The sequence below is a fragment of the Notolepis coatsorum genome (genome assembly GCF_963971535.1).
Source record: "Notolepis coatsorum genome assembly, contig: SUPER_7_unloc_5, whole genome shotgun sequence".
Taxonomy (NCBI): Eukaryota; Metazoa; Chordata; class Actinopteri; order Aulopiformes; family Paralepididae; genus Notolepis; species Notolepis coatsorum.
The window spans coordinates 408,640-425,497 of record NW_028174876.1 but is presented as its reverse complement, the minus strand read 5'-3'; the positions used below and the strand labels follow the sequence as shown (position 1 = coordinate 425,497).

Here is a 16,858-nt window from a genome sequence, read left to right as displayed (position 1 = left end):
GACCAGCTACCCTCCCCACTCCTCCAGACCATAGCACCAGACATCCTCCCATTCCTAACTGCAACCATCAACTCCTCACTCAACTCGGGGGTGGTCCCCACCTCCCTAAAACAAGCCAGAGTCACGCCGCTCATAAAAAAACCAACCCTGAACCCTACTGTCATAGGCAACTACCGTCCTGTCTCTCTTCTCTCCTTCCTTTCTAAAACACTTGAACGTGCTGTATCCAACCAACTTACTACTTATCTCTTACAGAATGACCTCCTAGACCCTAATCAGTCAGGCTTCAGGACTGGTCACTCCACAGAGACAGCCCTCATTGCGGTCACAGAGGCACTTCACTTAGCAAAAGCGAAAGGCCTCTCCTCTGTCCTGATTCTCCTAGATCTATCTGCAGCCTTCGACACAGTCAACCACCAGATCCTCCTTGCGGCCCTCGCAGGAATGGGAGTGGCTGGCTCTGCGCTGACATGGCTGTCATCATACCTCAATGACCGCTCCTACCAAGTGTCATGGAGAGGGACCCTGTCGGCCACCCGCCCCCCTGCGGACGGGTGTCCCCCAGGGCTCGGTTTTAGGACCCCTTCTCTTCTCCCTCTACACTAAATCACTGGGGTAACATTATCACGTCTCATGGCTTCTCCTACCATTGTTATGCCGACGATACTCAACTCTTCCTCTCCTTCCCTCCCTCAGATATCCACGTCTCTGTGCGGATCTCGGCCTGTCTGTCCGACATCTCAGCCTGGATGACGTCCAACCACCTCAAACTGAACCTAAGCAAAACAGAATTGCTCCACCTGCCGGCCAAATCCTCCCCCCCTAACCGACCTTTCAATCACAGTCGAGAATGCAGCTGTGACTGCGTCCCCGACCGCCAAGAACCTTGGTGTTGTCCCTCGACGACCAGTTGAACTTCTCTGCTCACATCGCAGCGACGACCAGAACCTGCCGATTCCTCCTGAGCAACGTCAGAAGGATACGCCCCTTCCTGACAAAAGAAGCCACCACAACTCCTCGTCCAATCAACAGTCATCTCCCGCCTCGAACTACTGCAATGCACTGCTCGCTGGCCTCCCGGCCACTGCCACTAAGCCTCTTCAACTCATTCAGAACGCAGCGGCCCGCCTGATCTCAAACCTACCGAAGTCGGCCCATGTCACCCCCACTTCTTAGGGACCTGCACTGGCTCCCCATTGCTGCACGAATCCGCTTCAAGGCCCTCGACCTAGCATACCGTGCGGCAAAGGGAACCGCTCCCGCCTACCTCCGGTCAATGGTCTCTAACTACACACCCTCAAGACCCCTACGCTCTGCATCTTCTGGCCGCCTCAGACCTACTCCTATCCAAGCTCCGGGAGGGTCATCAAAGAGAAGTCGCCTATTCTCAGTCCTTGCCCCACAATGGTGGAATGAACTACCCACCCCAGTTAGGACAGCCGAATCACGTCCAATCTTTCGCCGTCGACTAAAGACGCACTTCTTCAACCATTATCTGAATTAAAAAAAAAAAAAAAAAAAAAAAAAAAAAAATCTAACCCTAACAAAAAATCTAACCCTAACTAACGTACTGTCATGCACTTGTCCTAATAAACTAACCTACACTGTAGCACCTCAACACTTTGATGAACATTGTTGCTCAGCTGATAGAGTTGTGCCCTTCCTGATGGCTTGTCGTACAGAACTTGTAAGTCGCTTTGGATAAAAGCGTCAGCTAAATGACTAAATGTAAATGTAAATGTAAACAAGACGAAAGTCTTTCTCTGGTCTGCATCCCTACCCACAGCTGTAAAGGAATGTGAATCACTACCCACTTTAAAACCACTCTCAAAGAGCACCTACGGGAGACTGCAATTCGAAACTGGCCCCTGTAAATGTCCAAACCCAACCCCCTCCAATGTACAGTAAATGTCCTTTAAACCAATAATACACTAGACCCTCTTCTTGGACCTAGTAAGGTTTTGTCGATAATCCAATGTACAGTTCCCCCCCCCCCCCCCGCCTACCCATCCCCCCCCCCCCCCCCACCCACCCAACCACCTCCAATGTACAGTGCCCCCCCCCCACGAGCCTACCCACCCCCCACCCCACCTCCTATGTACAGTTTCTTTGTCAAATGTATATAATCTCTTATTTTTTTTTTACTCTTTTTGTATCACAAACAGTACTGTATTTGTAAATCTGGTATGTCATATATGTATAGATGTAGCAGTACTGTCTATCTGTATGTCATGTATGTCATGTTATGATGAATGAAAATGGGGGACCCTGATGTAAACAAGACGAAAGTCTTTCTCTGGTCTGCATCCCCTTAACAATTGTGTGTATGAGCCGTACTGTATTTCATCATGATTTTTGTTTTAGAAATTCTCTAATAGCAACTACGTTATGGAAATTGTCATTAATACAACAACTATTATAATAATAATAATTATTAGTATCATTATGATTCTTATTATAGTAGGACTATAGTTGTAACTTGTATGTTGTATTGTTCATATATAGAAAACTTTCGTGAGTATTTTACCACGGTGGATGGAGAGAGAGGGGGGAGAGAGAGAGAGAGAGAGAGAGAGAGACAGAGAGAGAGGTAGAGAGAGAGAGAGGTAGAGAGAGAGAGAGAGAGAGAGAGAGAGAGAGAGAGAGAGAGGGAGAGGGAGAGAGACAGAGAGAGAGAGACAGAGAGACAGAGAGAGAGAGAGAGAGAGAGAGAGGAGAGAGGAGAGAGAGAGAGAGAGAGAGAGAAGAGAGAGAGAGAGAGAGAGAGAGAGAGAGAGAGAGAGAGAGCTTTACTGCGGTCTAATCCGCTTTGAGCAGATCTGGGTTTAGTGGACTGCAGGTTAACGTGTCTTCTCGCTGCCATATTGGCTATACCGCACTTTTTTTTTTAATTTATTTAATTAGAATAACATTAACAAGACATTTTTACTTATAGGCGGCACGTGACTCGTACGGTCGCGGTGTGGCTCAACCCGCTCCGGTCAAACCTCCGTTAATTGGGGCTAATTATACTAGTGAAGCGGGTAACCTGGTAGCCATTCTATTAGCCTGTAGATTATAATACTACACCTCTTTACCGGGAAGATGAAGGACCGCCTGGCCCAACTGAAGGAGGTATGGATCTGAGTCTGTCTGTCTGTCTGTCTGTCTGCTGGGGGAATAACGGCAATACATTCAGATCAATATAGTGCGCTGGGCCACCTGCTGCCATCAGACATGTTCAATACAACAGATCGGTAATAAAGTACACAGTCTGTACAGGCTGGATAGCTCAGAGTATAGACCTACTGTATATAACAAGTAAAAAGTACTAGAAGGCTTCTTATACAGTGGTTCTGAATGAATGAATGAAAACTTTATTAACAGATTCCAGGATGGGTACAATACAGTACGGCTCAATACACACAATTGTTAAGGGGATGCAGACCAGAGAAAGACTTTCGTCTTGTTTACATCAGGGTCCCCCTGGCCTGCATGCTGAGGGTTCTTCCATCTCTTGCTGCTTTTAATAAAAGTATGATACAAGTATGATTGTAACTGTCTTAGCTGATTTGTATCGTTTGTTCTTATTTGCTGTGTCTATATGTTTGAATCTACTTATAACGCTATGTGCGTGTCTTTGTTTTGTGAGCTCGTCGTGGCTGTATGTACATGAGGGTAACCCTCTGTGTGTCTTAGGGGTTGAAATAAATAAAGGTTTGAAATCAAGTCATTTGGCAGGAAGCACGCGTGTGAGTGTGAGAGTGTGTGTGCGTGTTCCGTGTGTGTGTGGGGAGGGGAGGTTACACCAGGTCATAGCCCCTTTCGGTTTATAAAATATATTTAAAATGTTTATTAGCAATGCCAAGCATTCTAACCCTATAGCGTTTGTCTGTCCGACTCCGAACCCCTCGTGCAACTGTGAGTACCTTTGAAATGTCTCTTGTACGACGAGCGTTTTGATCGAGAAAAGCGAGACAGAGTTAATTGGGGGATTCTTCTATGAAGGAAAGGAATAAGGGACTGTGTGTATTCACTCGCCCAACCTAGTTGGCGTGCATCACACTGTGACCTGGGCTAACCAGGTCACAACACCTAGGGGTGTGTGTGAGAGTGTGTGCGTGTTGTGTGGGTGTGTGTGTGAGGGGGTTTACACTAGGTAGTAATCAACCTCCAGCAGGTTTACACCAATTATTTCCACATAAACACACAGCTAGATAGATTCACAGGTAGATAGATTCACAGACAAATGCACAAGGTAGTCATTCCATCTCCTTCCATTTTATAATCATGTTAAACCCAGATTCGGCTCAAACAAGGGACTAAACACGTTTCGCAATTATGCCACATCAATGTGGAACGCCCTACCCACAGCTGTAAAGGAATGTGAATCACTATACCCACTTTCAAAACCACTCTCAAAGAACACCTACGGGAGACTGCAATTAGAAACTGGCCCCTGTAAATGTCCTAACCCAGATGTACAGTAAATGACCAAGTATGGCTTTGTCAGTATTCCAATGTACAGTGTACAGTGTCCCCCACCCACCCCCTACCCAAATATCGAATGTTGTTTCTAGTGGAGGCGAGGTCTCTCAGAAAGATAACATAATGTTGTTTGTAGTGGAAGTCTCTCATAATAATAATAATAATAATAATAATAATAATATTAACTTTATTTGTAGAGCACCTTTCATACAGAAACTGCAGCTCAAAGTGCTTCACAACAGAAAAAAGACATAAGGCATAAAATGAGCACATAAAGTGCAGACATAAAAAATCACAGTTTTTCACATTAGGATCTAACATCCCAACAGGACACCTTGTTTATGGTTTGATTCAGTTTTAAATAGACAATGATAAAAAGAGTAAGATAAAATAGACAGAATAAAATAGTGCAATAGTGCAGTGCAATCAAATAGTAGAATAGAATAGATTAAAATAGTTCTGGATTACCGTTCAACAGTTCAAAGTCGCCTTTACCTTCTCTGTTTGGTACCACAGTTTAAAACCTGACACAGTCTTCCCTCCTGTTTGATGCCCACTTTGACCCTTCGAACCTCCCACTCAGGACAAACCTCCCTCTCAGGGCAAACCTCTCTCTCAGGACAAACCTCCCTCTCAGGACAAACCTCCCTCTCAGGGCAAACCTCCCTCTCAGGGCAAACCTCCCACTCAGGACAAACATCCCTCTCAGGACAAACCTCCCTCTCAGGGCAAACCTCCCTCTCAGGGCAAACCTCCCTCTCAGGGCAAACCTCCCTCTCAGGACAAACCTCCCTCTCAGGGCAAACCTCCCTCTCAGGGCAAACCTCCCTCTCAGGGCAAACCTCTCTCTCAGGGCAAACCTCTCTCTCAGGGCAAACCTCTCTCTCAGGGCAAACCTCCCTCTCAGGGCAAACCTCCCTCTCTCAGGGTGCAGTTCTAGGCCTGGGTCCTACAGTTTTAAAGCCTGACAGTCTCTTAATAGAAAGATAACATAATGTTGTTTGTAGTGAAGGTCTCTCATAGAAAGATAACATAATGTTGTTTGTAGTGAAGGTCTCTCATAGAAAGATAACATAATGTTGTTTGTAGTGAAGGGCTCTCATAGAAAGAGAACATAATGTTGTTTGTAGTGAAGGTCTCTCATAGAAAGAGAACATAATGTTGTTTGTAGTGAAGGCCTCTAATAGAAAGATAACATAATGTTGTTTGTAGTGAAGGCCTCTAATAGAAAGATAACATAATGTTGTTTGTAGTGAAGGCCTCTAATAGAAAGATAACATAATGTTGTTTGTAGTGAAGGCCTCTAATAGAAAGATAACATAATGTTGTTTGTAGTGAAGGCCTCTAATAGAAAGATAACATAATGTTGTTTGTAGTGGAAGTCTCTAATAATAATAATAATAATAATAATAATAATAATAATAATAATAATAATAATAATAATAATAATAATAATAAACTTTATTTGTATAGCACCTTTCATACAGAAACTGCAGCTCAAAGTGCTTCACAACAGAAAAAAATGAGCACATAAAGTGCAGACACATAAAATCACAGTTTTTCACATTAGGATCTAACATCCCAACAGGCCACATAGTGGAGCGCTCTAATAGGCCCCTAAATAAATGAGACTAGCTAGCGAAAACAACGATAACACTTCCGGCCGGGGGGTTTCAAAATAAAAGAGCGACGTCTGAAACAGGAAAGACTTTTGTGGCACGCACTTATTTTTTTTTTTGTTTTTTACATTTGATATTTTTATTCGTTTCTTTTAGACATTACAGTAGACACTACGAACGTGACATACATACATACACATATAAACAAATACAAAAATAAAAATAAAAAAACTGAACAAAACACAAAAAACATATATTGTAATAATAATAATAATAATAATAATAATAAAGAAATATATATAAATAAAAAAAGATAAAATAAAAAGTTCTCAGAGCACTTCGTGTTACAGAGTCGTTCCTATACAGTGTCCTTGTTTCAGGAGGTGAGAGACGTGGTCAGCCGTTCCACACACGAGATAAAGGGCTGCCACACCACATCAAAGTAGGCACGCACTTATTTCTTTAGACGATTTCGTTTTTTTTAAATGAAAACTAAATGAAAACGAAAAAGATCGGATCCGTCTTGGTCTGGACAAGACCTAAACTAAACCTCAACTGGTAATTCTACTCAAACCTATCACTAGAACTCTCTGAATGCAAACACACCTCAACATTCCTGGCGTTAGTTTCATCCTCCTGTGAGTGGCAGGTGGGGGGGGGGGGGGGGGGGGGGTTGAACTGCTGACCACAGAGAAGTAACTAAACTGTCTGAACTGTCACGTTGTTGTGTGGTGAGGTAAACCCCTCCCACTTGCTGCTCCTTACAGATGAAAACAAACACCCCTATATGAGTCTGGTCCCAGGGTTGAGTAAAGGTGTGTGTGTGTGTGTGTGTGTGCGTGTGCGTGTGTGTGTGTGCGTGTGTGTGTGTGCATGTGTGTGCGTGTGCGTGTGTGTGTGTGCGTGTGCATGTGTGTGTGTGTGCGTGTGTGTGTGTGTGTCCCCTCAAACTCACAGTCCATTCTGTTTAAACCAGCAGGATTCACAACAACACCTAGAATCCATTGCACACATAACAAATGGATGTAATGCATACTAACACCTGTACATCGCTCGTCATGACCGTAGTATTGTGGACATTGTGTCTGATGCATGCAGTACGGAACATATCACCATCTAGTGCAGCAATGTACAAACATGCCAGAGTGCAACAAGAGTGGTTTGGTTTTTACCAACGATGTATTTGCCAACATACCAAATACACCGGACGTTGTTTTTGTTGACACCAGCCACAGGGGGTGCTAATCATACAAGTAGGCTGTGCCTTTGACCTGTACATGGACTGACTGAATGAATGAATGAATGAATGAATGAATGAACGAACCAGGCTACGCGGGACGCGTGAATACTTTCCCTAAGCCAGTTGTCCTTCCGCGTTCGGTTTGCGCGATCTGATTGGCCACTGATGTTCCTCTCAGCGCCCAATCGCGGCCTAACTTTCAGAACTTTCAGCTCCACAAGTCCGTCGCATCAGCTACCTACCTGCATCAATATACTAGTACTAACTATCAACTAACTCGCTACCGCAGTGCATCAATATACTAACTAACTAGCACATCAATATACTAACTAATGCGCTACCGCCGTGCATCAATATATACGCATCAATATACTGCTACCGCCGTGCATCAATATATACGCATCAATATACTGCTACCGCCGTGCATCAATATATGAACTAACTAACTATGTTTTTTAAATAAATGCCCAGTCTTGTGCTTTGTCACCACCTGTCAATCTGTTCTGTTATTGGTCCATGATGGCAATAAGTTGATATAGACTTTATTCTGTCAACCTTGACAATGGATGGTTAATGCTATTGATGTAGACTCATCAAAGTATTTTTAAATGCTTTGTCTAATAAACGAGACTAAATATAGCCTATAGAACAGATGTTTACAGCCTAATCTAAAACAGATTTTTTACACATTGGTTCAAACGCGATCACGGAAGGTGACAACCCTAACATGTCATGTTGTGTCACAACAGAATGAGTAGGTGAGTGTTAGGCCTACAGAAGGTGTAATCTATTGATTGCACGACCTAGTCAATTCGGTAGAAGAGTCTGGTGGGCGAGATTATGCATGACCAGCCTGTGATCTAAAGACTCCTGCCTGTGGCTGAATAATGAAGCCCAAAGTCGCGTCACGCGCAAGAGCATATTACCTACTTCTTATGCGGCATAAGTTAGTTATAAGTTATGCCGTGCTCAATATTAAAACTCACTGATCGTCCACCCAACGTAAACAGAGCGTTAATATAGAGAGATGAAAACAATACAAGACGTTATTTCGATTGATATGAATAGCTAGTTACGTTAATATAGAGAGATGAAAACAATACGTTATTTATATTGATGTGATGTCGGACTGAAGGACTTGGGCTGTGGAACTGAAAGCTAGGCGCGATTGTTAGGAGTAACGCGATTGGGCGCTGAGAGAAACGTCAGTGGCCAATCAGATCGCGCAAACCGAACGCGGAAGGACAACTGGCTTAGGGAAAGTATTCATGCTTCCGGGACAAGTATATAAAATACCAACCACTGCTCAGTGTGATGGCTGACCTTGGGTACAGGTGTAGATACAGTGTACTTGTATTCGGAAGTCTTGGCCATGTATACAAATGCACCATGAGCGGTCTGAGAATTGCTGCAATGTCTAAAAGAAAAGCCAAACAAATTGCCAAATATCGCTCTGTCTCAGCTATTATTAGCAGCTTAGCCGCGTGGAGAAGGAGGTGCTGAGTGTCCCTTAAGTGTTCAGTGCTGCTTGGCCCCGATACATTTGATTCCCTGTTTATGTAATATCATTTGTGGAACCAAATTAAAATGTGTGTGTGTGTGCAGCCGCACAATTTGGAGAAGACGCTGCTATCTGTATCCATGTGCTGTGTAGATTGTCAGGTTCATCATCCATGTGTGTAACTTTGGTTGCCATTGTAAATTTGGGCACAACTGTATCAGAATAACCCACAATGTACAATTGCACTGATAATATTTGTGTCCTTTAGACATTGTATTTATGTGAATATAAATAAAGATTCTAAATGTGTGTGTGTGTGTGTGTGTGTGTGTGTGTGTGTGTGTGTGTGTGTGTGTGTGTGTGTGTGTGTGTGTGTGTGTGTGTGTGTGTGTGTGTGTGTGTGTGTGTGTGTGTGTGTGTGTGTGTGTGTGTGTGTGAGCAGAAGAGCGATACTGGAGATGACTGTCCTGTGGATATTCCTGTGGAGACTCAGTCTTTCATGGACGACTTCTTCGCTCAGGTCTGTCTACCTGTCTGTCTGTCTACCTGTCTGTCTGTCTGTCTACCTGTCTGTCTGTCTACCTGTCTGTATGTCTGTCTGTCTGTCTGTCTGTCTGTCTACCTTTCTACCTGTATGTCTGTCTGTCTACCTGTCTGTCTGTCTACCTGTCTGTATGTCTGTCTGTCTACCTGTCTGTCTGTCTACCTGTCTGTTTGTTTGTCTGTCTGTCTGTCTGTCTGTCTGTCTGTCTGTCTGTCTGTCTGTCTATCCATCCATCCATCCATCCATCCATCCATCCATCCATCCATCCATCTATCTATCTATCTATCAATCCGTCTGTCTGGTGTGGTCATACAAATCATTCAAGTGTGTGTGTGTGTGCGTGTGTGTGTGCGTGTGCATGTGTGCGTGTGTGTCTGTGTGTGTGTGTGTGTGTGCATGTGTGCATGTGTGTGTGTGTGCGTGTGCATGTGTGTGTGTGTGTCAGATCGAGGATATCCGCAGCAGTATCGACAAGATTGATGAGAGCGTTGCAGAGATCAAGAAACTCTACTCAACCATCCTGTCAGCACCCACGTCTGAGCAGAGTAACTAACACACACACACACACACACACACGCACACGCACACGCACGCACACTATCCTGTCAGCGCCCACGTCTTTGCGGAGCAGATACCGCACAGTTAAGGGTGCAATTTCCAACTGCGCAATCCATTCTTAGCAGATCCCGCCCTGAGACACAGGACTGGAGATCAGAGACAAACACACACATTCACTCCTGAGGTCCCCTGGCCTCTCTCTCTCACTACGACCAGTCTCCCCTCCCGACACTCGTTAATGTAGGGTGACCCAGCGTCCCCCCTCCCGACACTCGTTAATGTAGGGTGACCCAGCGTCCCCCCTCCCGACACTCGTTAATGTAGGGTGACCCAACACAGACACAGAGAGACTACAGACACAGAGAGACTACAGACACAGAGACTACAGACAGAGAGACTACAGACACAGAGAGACTACAGACACAGAGAGACTACAGACACAGAGACTACAGACACAGAGAGACTACAGACACAGAGACTACAGACACAGAGAGACTACAGACACAGAGAGACTACAGACACAGAGACTACAGACACAGAGAGACTACAGACACAGAGACTACAGACACACAGAGACTACATACACAGAGACTACAGACACAGAGAGACTACAGACACAGAGACTACAGACACAGAGAGACTACAGACACAGAGAGACTACAGACACAGAGACTACAGACACAGAGACTACAGACACAGAGAGACTACAGACACAGAGAGACACACAGACACAGAGAGACTACAGACACAGAGACTACAGACACAGATACTACAGACACAGAGAGACTACAGACACAGAGAGACTACAGACACAGAGAGACTACAGACACAGAGACAGAGACACAGAGACTACAGACACAGAGACTACAGACACAGAGACTACAGACACAGAGAGACTACAGACACACAGAGACTACAGACACAGAGAGACTACAGACACAGAGACTACAGACACAGAGACTACAGACACAGAGAGACTACAGACACAGAGACTACAGACACAGAGAGACTACAGACACACAGAGACTACAGACACAGAGAGACTACAGACACAGAGACTACAGACACAGAGACTACAGACACAGAGACTACAGACACAGAGACACAGAGACTACAGACACAGAGACTACAGACACACAGAGACTACAGACACAGAGACTACAGACACAGATAGACTACAGACACAGAGACTACAGACACAGAGAGACTACAGCCACATAGAGACTACAGACACAGAGAGACTACAGACACAGAGACCACAGACACAGAGAGACTACAGACACAGAGAGACTACAGACACACAGAGACTACAGACACAGAGACTACAGACACAGAGAGACTACAGACACAGAGACTACAGACACATAGAGACTACAGACACAGAGACTACAGACACAGAGACTACAGACACAGAGACTACAGACACAGAGAGACTACAGACACACAGACTGCAGGGCTGTCTCCCCGACTAAGGATTTGGATGGTCGACTATGATTGGCCAAAATTTGCCGTTAGTCGACGATAATATTTTTTATATATATATTTTTTTTATTTATTTTTTTATTTGTATCATTCCATTTGAGCTGTGGGGGTGCTTAATGTCTGAAGGAGTCGACTGAAGGCTTCTTGTCCTCTGCAAAAGCATGCAATTGGTCCACTGATGGATACATCTTGATATTGTCTAGTAGTGTGTTCATTAGACGGGTGAAATCCTCTTTCAGTGCCTCTGTGCCTGTTTTCTTAGGCAGTTAGCCTCTCTGGTATGCGTGCCATTAGCGTTAGCCACGCTTCTAGGCCTCTTTTGGAAAGAATGATAAAAAAAATTAAAAATAAAATAAAAATTATAAATATATATATATATATTTTTTTCCGACTAAGAGGTTGGCTAGTCGACTACGGCTCCTTTCGACCGATTAGTCGACTAATAGGGGTCAGCCCTACCAGACACACAGAGTCCTCTTGGCTCTGCTTTTTAACCAGAGTCACGCAGCCCGATCTCGCTTAAAGTATGTAAATAAAGTACTAATGGACCTTAAAGTATGTAAATAAAGTACTAATGGACTTTAAGTATGTAAATAAAGTACTAATGGCCCTTAAAGTATGTAAATAAAGTACTAATGGACCTTAAGTATGTAAATAAAGTACTAATGGCCCTTAAAGTATGTAAATAAAGTACTAATGGACCTTAAAGTATGTAAATAAAGTACTAATGGACCTTAAAGTATGTAAATAAAGTACTAACGGACCACAGGAAAAAGGTACATATAATGTATGTTATGTGTTATAGCCCTAAGTAATATATTGATGTATTGTATCAAAAATATAACATGTTTATGTATTACAAATAAGTACATATTCAAAGGGTTTTCATTTTTGACATTTTCAACAAAAAGAAAAAATGAAGTTCCCCTGCTGGGGATGGAACCCTAACCTTAACCCTAACTTTACCATAACCCTAACCCTAACTTTATGTCGTAACCATAGTTACAGGTGAGAGCTCGAATGTTGCCCCCCAGACACAATACAGAGAAGAGGACACTGGCATCACAGAAGGTCTAACTCTGTCTCCCTCTCTCTCTCCCTCCCTCCCTCCCTCCCTCCCTCTCTCTCTCTCTCTCTCTCTCTCTCTCTCTCTCTCTCTCTCTCTCTCTCTCTCTCTCTCTCTCTCTCTCTCTCTCTCTCTCTCTCACTCTCTCTCAGAGACACAGGATGATCTGGAGGCTGTGACTAACGGGATAAAGAAGGCGGCCAACAACGCCAGAAACAAACTCAAGAGTCAGTACTGTCATCTTCCAGTAGGGGGTGTTAGAGCCTCTAGTCTAGATGTTCCAGTAGGAAGAAGAGCCTCTAGTCGAGATGTTCCAGTAGGAATAAGAACTGGATACCTTCGTCAGAAGATCTATATCTATATAGGTCTATATCTATATCTATAATAGATATATGGATGAGTCAGTGTCGTCGTTGACACCTTCTAACCTGGCTTCCCTGTTAGCACGTTGTGATAGCTAGCGTTGTCTCCCGGTGCTCGGAGCTCTTCAGTAGATCAGATGTGGTCGATAGGTTGCAACGTCCTGCGGCCAACGCTGACGTCACACACGTTGTGGGGCAACTGTAGTCATGGTAACGGCGGCTTCCTGTCTCCGACCAGGCATCGAGAAGCAGCTGGAATCAACCACAGACGAGCGGGCCTCAGCCGACCTGCGGATACGCAAGTCACAGGTCTAATACACACACACGCACACACACACACACACACACATATACACGCACGCACACACACACACACACATGCATACACTGGTCCACATGTAGATTTTTTCATGATTTCACTCTTAGCCACTCTGCCCCTAGTGGCAGTTCACAGACACCTTTTATAAGACCAGTTCAATCCATGCTAGCAGTTACCTAACGTTAGCTTAGCACAAACGTATTAATGTAGGGTGACCTAACGTTAGCTTAGCACAAACATATTAATGTAGGGTGACCTAACGTTAGCTTAGCACAAATGTAACATATTAATGTAGGGTGACCTAACGTTAGCTTAGCACAAATGTATTAATGTAGGGTGACCTAACGTTAGCTTAGCACATATGTATTAATGTAGGGTGACCTAACGTTAGCTTAGCACAAACATATTAATGTAGGGTGACCTAACGTTAGCTTAGCACAAATGTAACATTAACTGCGGTAGTTTACAAGGACAGGGCCAAGTATTTTGTTTACAAACATTCAAAGTAAACTTATATTTGGTTCATGATGCCTCAAAATTATTTTGGTTTGATTTATGACATAAGATGCTTATGATACAATCATGCTAAGGATTATGTGTGTAAAATATTAGTTTTGTACAGTAATTGCAAGCAGGGCCGGTGCTCAAAAGCTGAAAAGGGCACGATTTTTAAGGGCCCTTTTCGGGCGGGGGGCCCCCTTTTTATGCTTTTTGGGGGGTTTTGGTGATCAAATATTGAATATTGAACTAAAATAATCAGTGCAGGAGCTCACTTATCCTTGAAAGACACTTTTATCACTGACTTAAAAGGCCCATACATCCCCATAAATGTTCAGGGGGGAGGGAATAAGTGCTTACCCTACAGACCCCAAGAAGTGCTGTATATTCTGTATTGTTTAATATAAATGCATTTTTTATTCCAATCCCGATTTGTATTTGAGATTCCCAAATCCCATCGGATTTGACTTTTTCGTGTCCCTCAGTGAGTGTAATACCAGCATTCAACTGTATGCGCCACAGCGGTTTCTATCATCATCATCATCATCACCACCCACGCTACGCATAAAATATATAGGTCCGCGGAGAGGCACGCTGAGGAGGCCGTGCAAACTGCAATGGAATATGGGGCATCTCTCTCTCTTTACCTAATATTTAGATTCTATCCTGACATTTTTCAGTTGGAAGGGCAGTCTATATATCTTTTATTTTATTTTTATATGCCACTTTTTTACGAGGCTCAAAAGGGCAGGTGCTCAAGCAGCCCTTGGGCGCTATGTGTGCACGTGCCTGATTGCAAGTTATACAAATGTAAACATGTCCAAAACTGCATAGTGCACTTTTAAATTAGTATCTTTGTGAGGTTACTGTTTTATTATTTACATTATTACATTGAAAAGACACAAAGATATATTTTTAAAGCTGGATTTTCTAATACAGAAAGGGTATTATTTAGAACATTATTTTTTTTTTTTTGTTATTTATTTTGTTCAGTCATTTTCGTATACCATTGAGAATTGTCCGAGAGATTACTTTAGGCATAATAAAGCATGTTGAGTAACTCTGGCTATAGAGATATATATAAATAATAATTTTCTATCCATACAGAGGAGGCATACTCTAAATATATTAAAATTATAAAAGGCATCTTTGAGTAACATCTGAGTATCATTTAAGTATCTTGAGGCTGAGTGTCCTCCTTTTTTAAATCACAATATTAACCCTATATTAATGTCAGATGAAGGTGTCACATCTATGACGCTTTGACACGGTCACCTCCAGTCAGCCGTCTGACCAGGTCCTCTGTGTGTCTCTCCCAGCATGCCATCCCCTGTCTGTCTCTCTGTCTGTCTGTCTGTCTGTCTGTCTGACCAGGTCCTCTGTGTGTCTCTCCCAGCACGCCATCCTGGCCAAGAAGTTTGTGGAAGTGATGACAAAGTACAACGAAGCACAGATGGACTTCAGAGACAAGAGCAAAGGACGCATCTCGAGACAGCTGGAGATCAGTCAGTTCAACACTTCTAACCCTAACCCCTAACCCCTGACCCCTAACCCCCTAACCCCCTAACCCTAATCATCATGTTTTAAATGAAGTTACACACTGAGGTATGGAGGTTTGTGATCATGTTTTATATTTGTTAAGCCTTAAGGTCCCCCTATAGGGGACTTTTCTTTTCTTTATCATAAATCGATCAATAGAGACCGTATTAGATCCCCAATTATCATATCATGGGGTATCATTGGAAAGCCACACTCATAGGCTACAACCCTGTGCAAAGAATTTCGAGATCGCCAAATGATTGACGGAGCTAGAGCCCCGGGAGTCGGGGGTGGTAATGTGTACTTTTGCGTACTTTGGGGCACGCCTCACATATCGGCATGTAACCCGAGAACCGCTGAACGGATTTTGTCACCTGAAAGGGCAATCGACAGGCAACAAATAGGGATTTAATTCTATCTATATAGTGTATTAAAAGAAATGCACACCCGAGCCACTAGAGGTCGGCAAAGAATCGTCCACATGTGGGCCCTTGGATGTTAAGAGGTCAATGTTTTTAAATATTTTTTTTGTAGCCAAGAGTAAAGACCATAACCCTATCAAAAACAGTAGTCAAAGTGTATGTTTTATACGATTTATCGGAAATACAAATTTATCGGAAAATGCTAATTATCGTAAAAACCGCAAGAAATGACTAAATCCAGATTCAACCCTGCCATTGGAAAGAGGAGCATTTTCCCTATCCATAGATGTATGATTTGGCCCTAATAAGGTCAAGGTCAAGTTCAAGGTCAAATATGAATTTATAATTAAAGTCGATTATCATTAATTACTGTATCTACAAATCCTTCTGTTTAATCATGTTCCCGCAGTTCATTTGCTTAGATTTTTTGTACACATGATCTCAATAAGGTGGTGAATGAGCTCAGTGAGCATTTTCTCATGCCCCGCATCAATTTTTGATCATCATCATCAAAATCATAAATCATAATTAATCATAATTAATTTATTCATTACAATTTACTCAGCCTAGTAACAGACACAATATTTCTGACACTGGAAATACATACCCCCAGGTCCCTAGATGTTCCTAGATACCAAGAACATGCAAATTGACCTTGTAGAAGTGGAGCAATCTTCCATTTACTTAGGCATGTACCTTTAGGCGATAAAGGTTGATACAGGTTGATAAAGGTTGATAAAGGTTAATAAAGGTTGATACAGGTTAATAAAGGTTAATAAAGGTGAATAAAGGTTGATAAAGGTTGATAAAGGTTGATAAAGGTTAATAAAGGTTAATAAAGGTTAATAAAGGTGAATAAAGGTTGATAAAGGTTAATAAAGGTTAATAAAGGTGAATAAAGGTTAATAAAGGTTGATAAAGGTTGATAAAGGTTAATAAAGGTTAATAAAGGTGAATAAAGGTTAATACAGGTTGATAAAGGTTGATAAAGGTTAATAAAGGTTGATAAAGGTTGATAAAGGTTAATAAAGGTTGATAAAGGTTGATAAATGTTAATAAAGGTTGATAAAGGTTGATAAAGGTTAATAAAGGTGAATAAAGGTTAATAAAGGTTGATAAAGGTTGATAAAGGTTAATAAAGGTTGATAAAGGTTGATAAAGGTTGATAAAGGTTAATAAAGGTTGATAAAGGTTAATAAAGGTTAATAAAGGTTAATAAATGTTAATAAAGGTTGATAAAG

At 42.7% G+C, this 16,858-nt stretch overlaps 1 protein-coding gene across 1 annotated transcript in view; it reads left to right on the top strand.

Annotated features, from left to right (window-relative positions):
* Nucleotides 1–3,084: 3,084 nt before the first annotated feature.
* Nucleotides 3,085–16,858, top strand: part of LOC311232760 (syntaxin-3-like) — a gene marked incomplete at both ends in the record, with an annotated part of 174,083 nt that continues 160,309 nt past the window's right edge. The window contains 5 exons of the mRNA XM_084338339.1: nucleotides 3,085–3,114; nucleotides 9,270–9,347; nucleotides 9,817–9,916; nucleotides 12,630–12,704; nucleotides 13,078–13,148. Of these exons, the coding sequence (XP_084194465.1) occupies nucleotides 3,085–3,114; nucleotides 9,270–9,347; nucleotides 9,817–9,916; nucleotides 12,630–12,704; nucleotides 13,078–13,148 (354 nt within the window). The remainder of the gene's footprint in view (nucleotides 3,115–9,269; nucleotides 9,348–9,816; nucleotides 9,917–12,629; nucleotides 12,705–13,077; nucleotides 13,149–16,858) is intronic.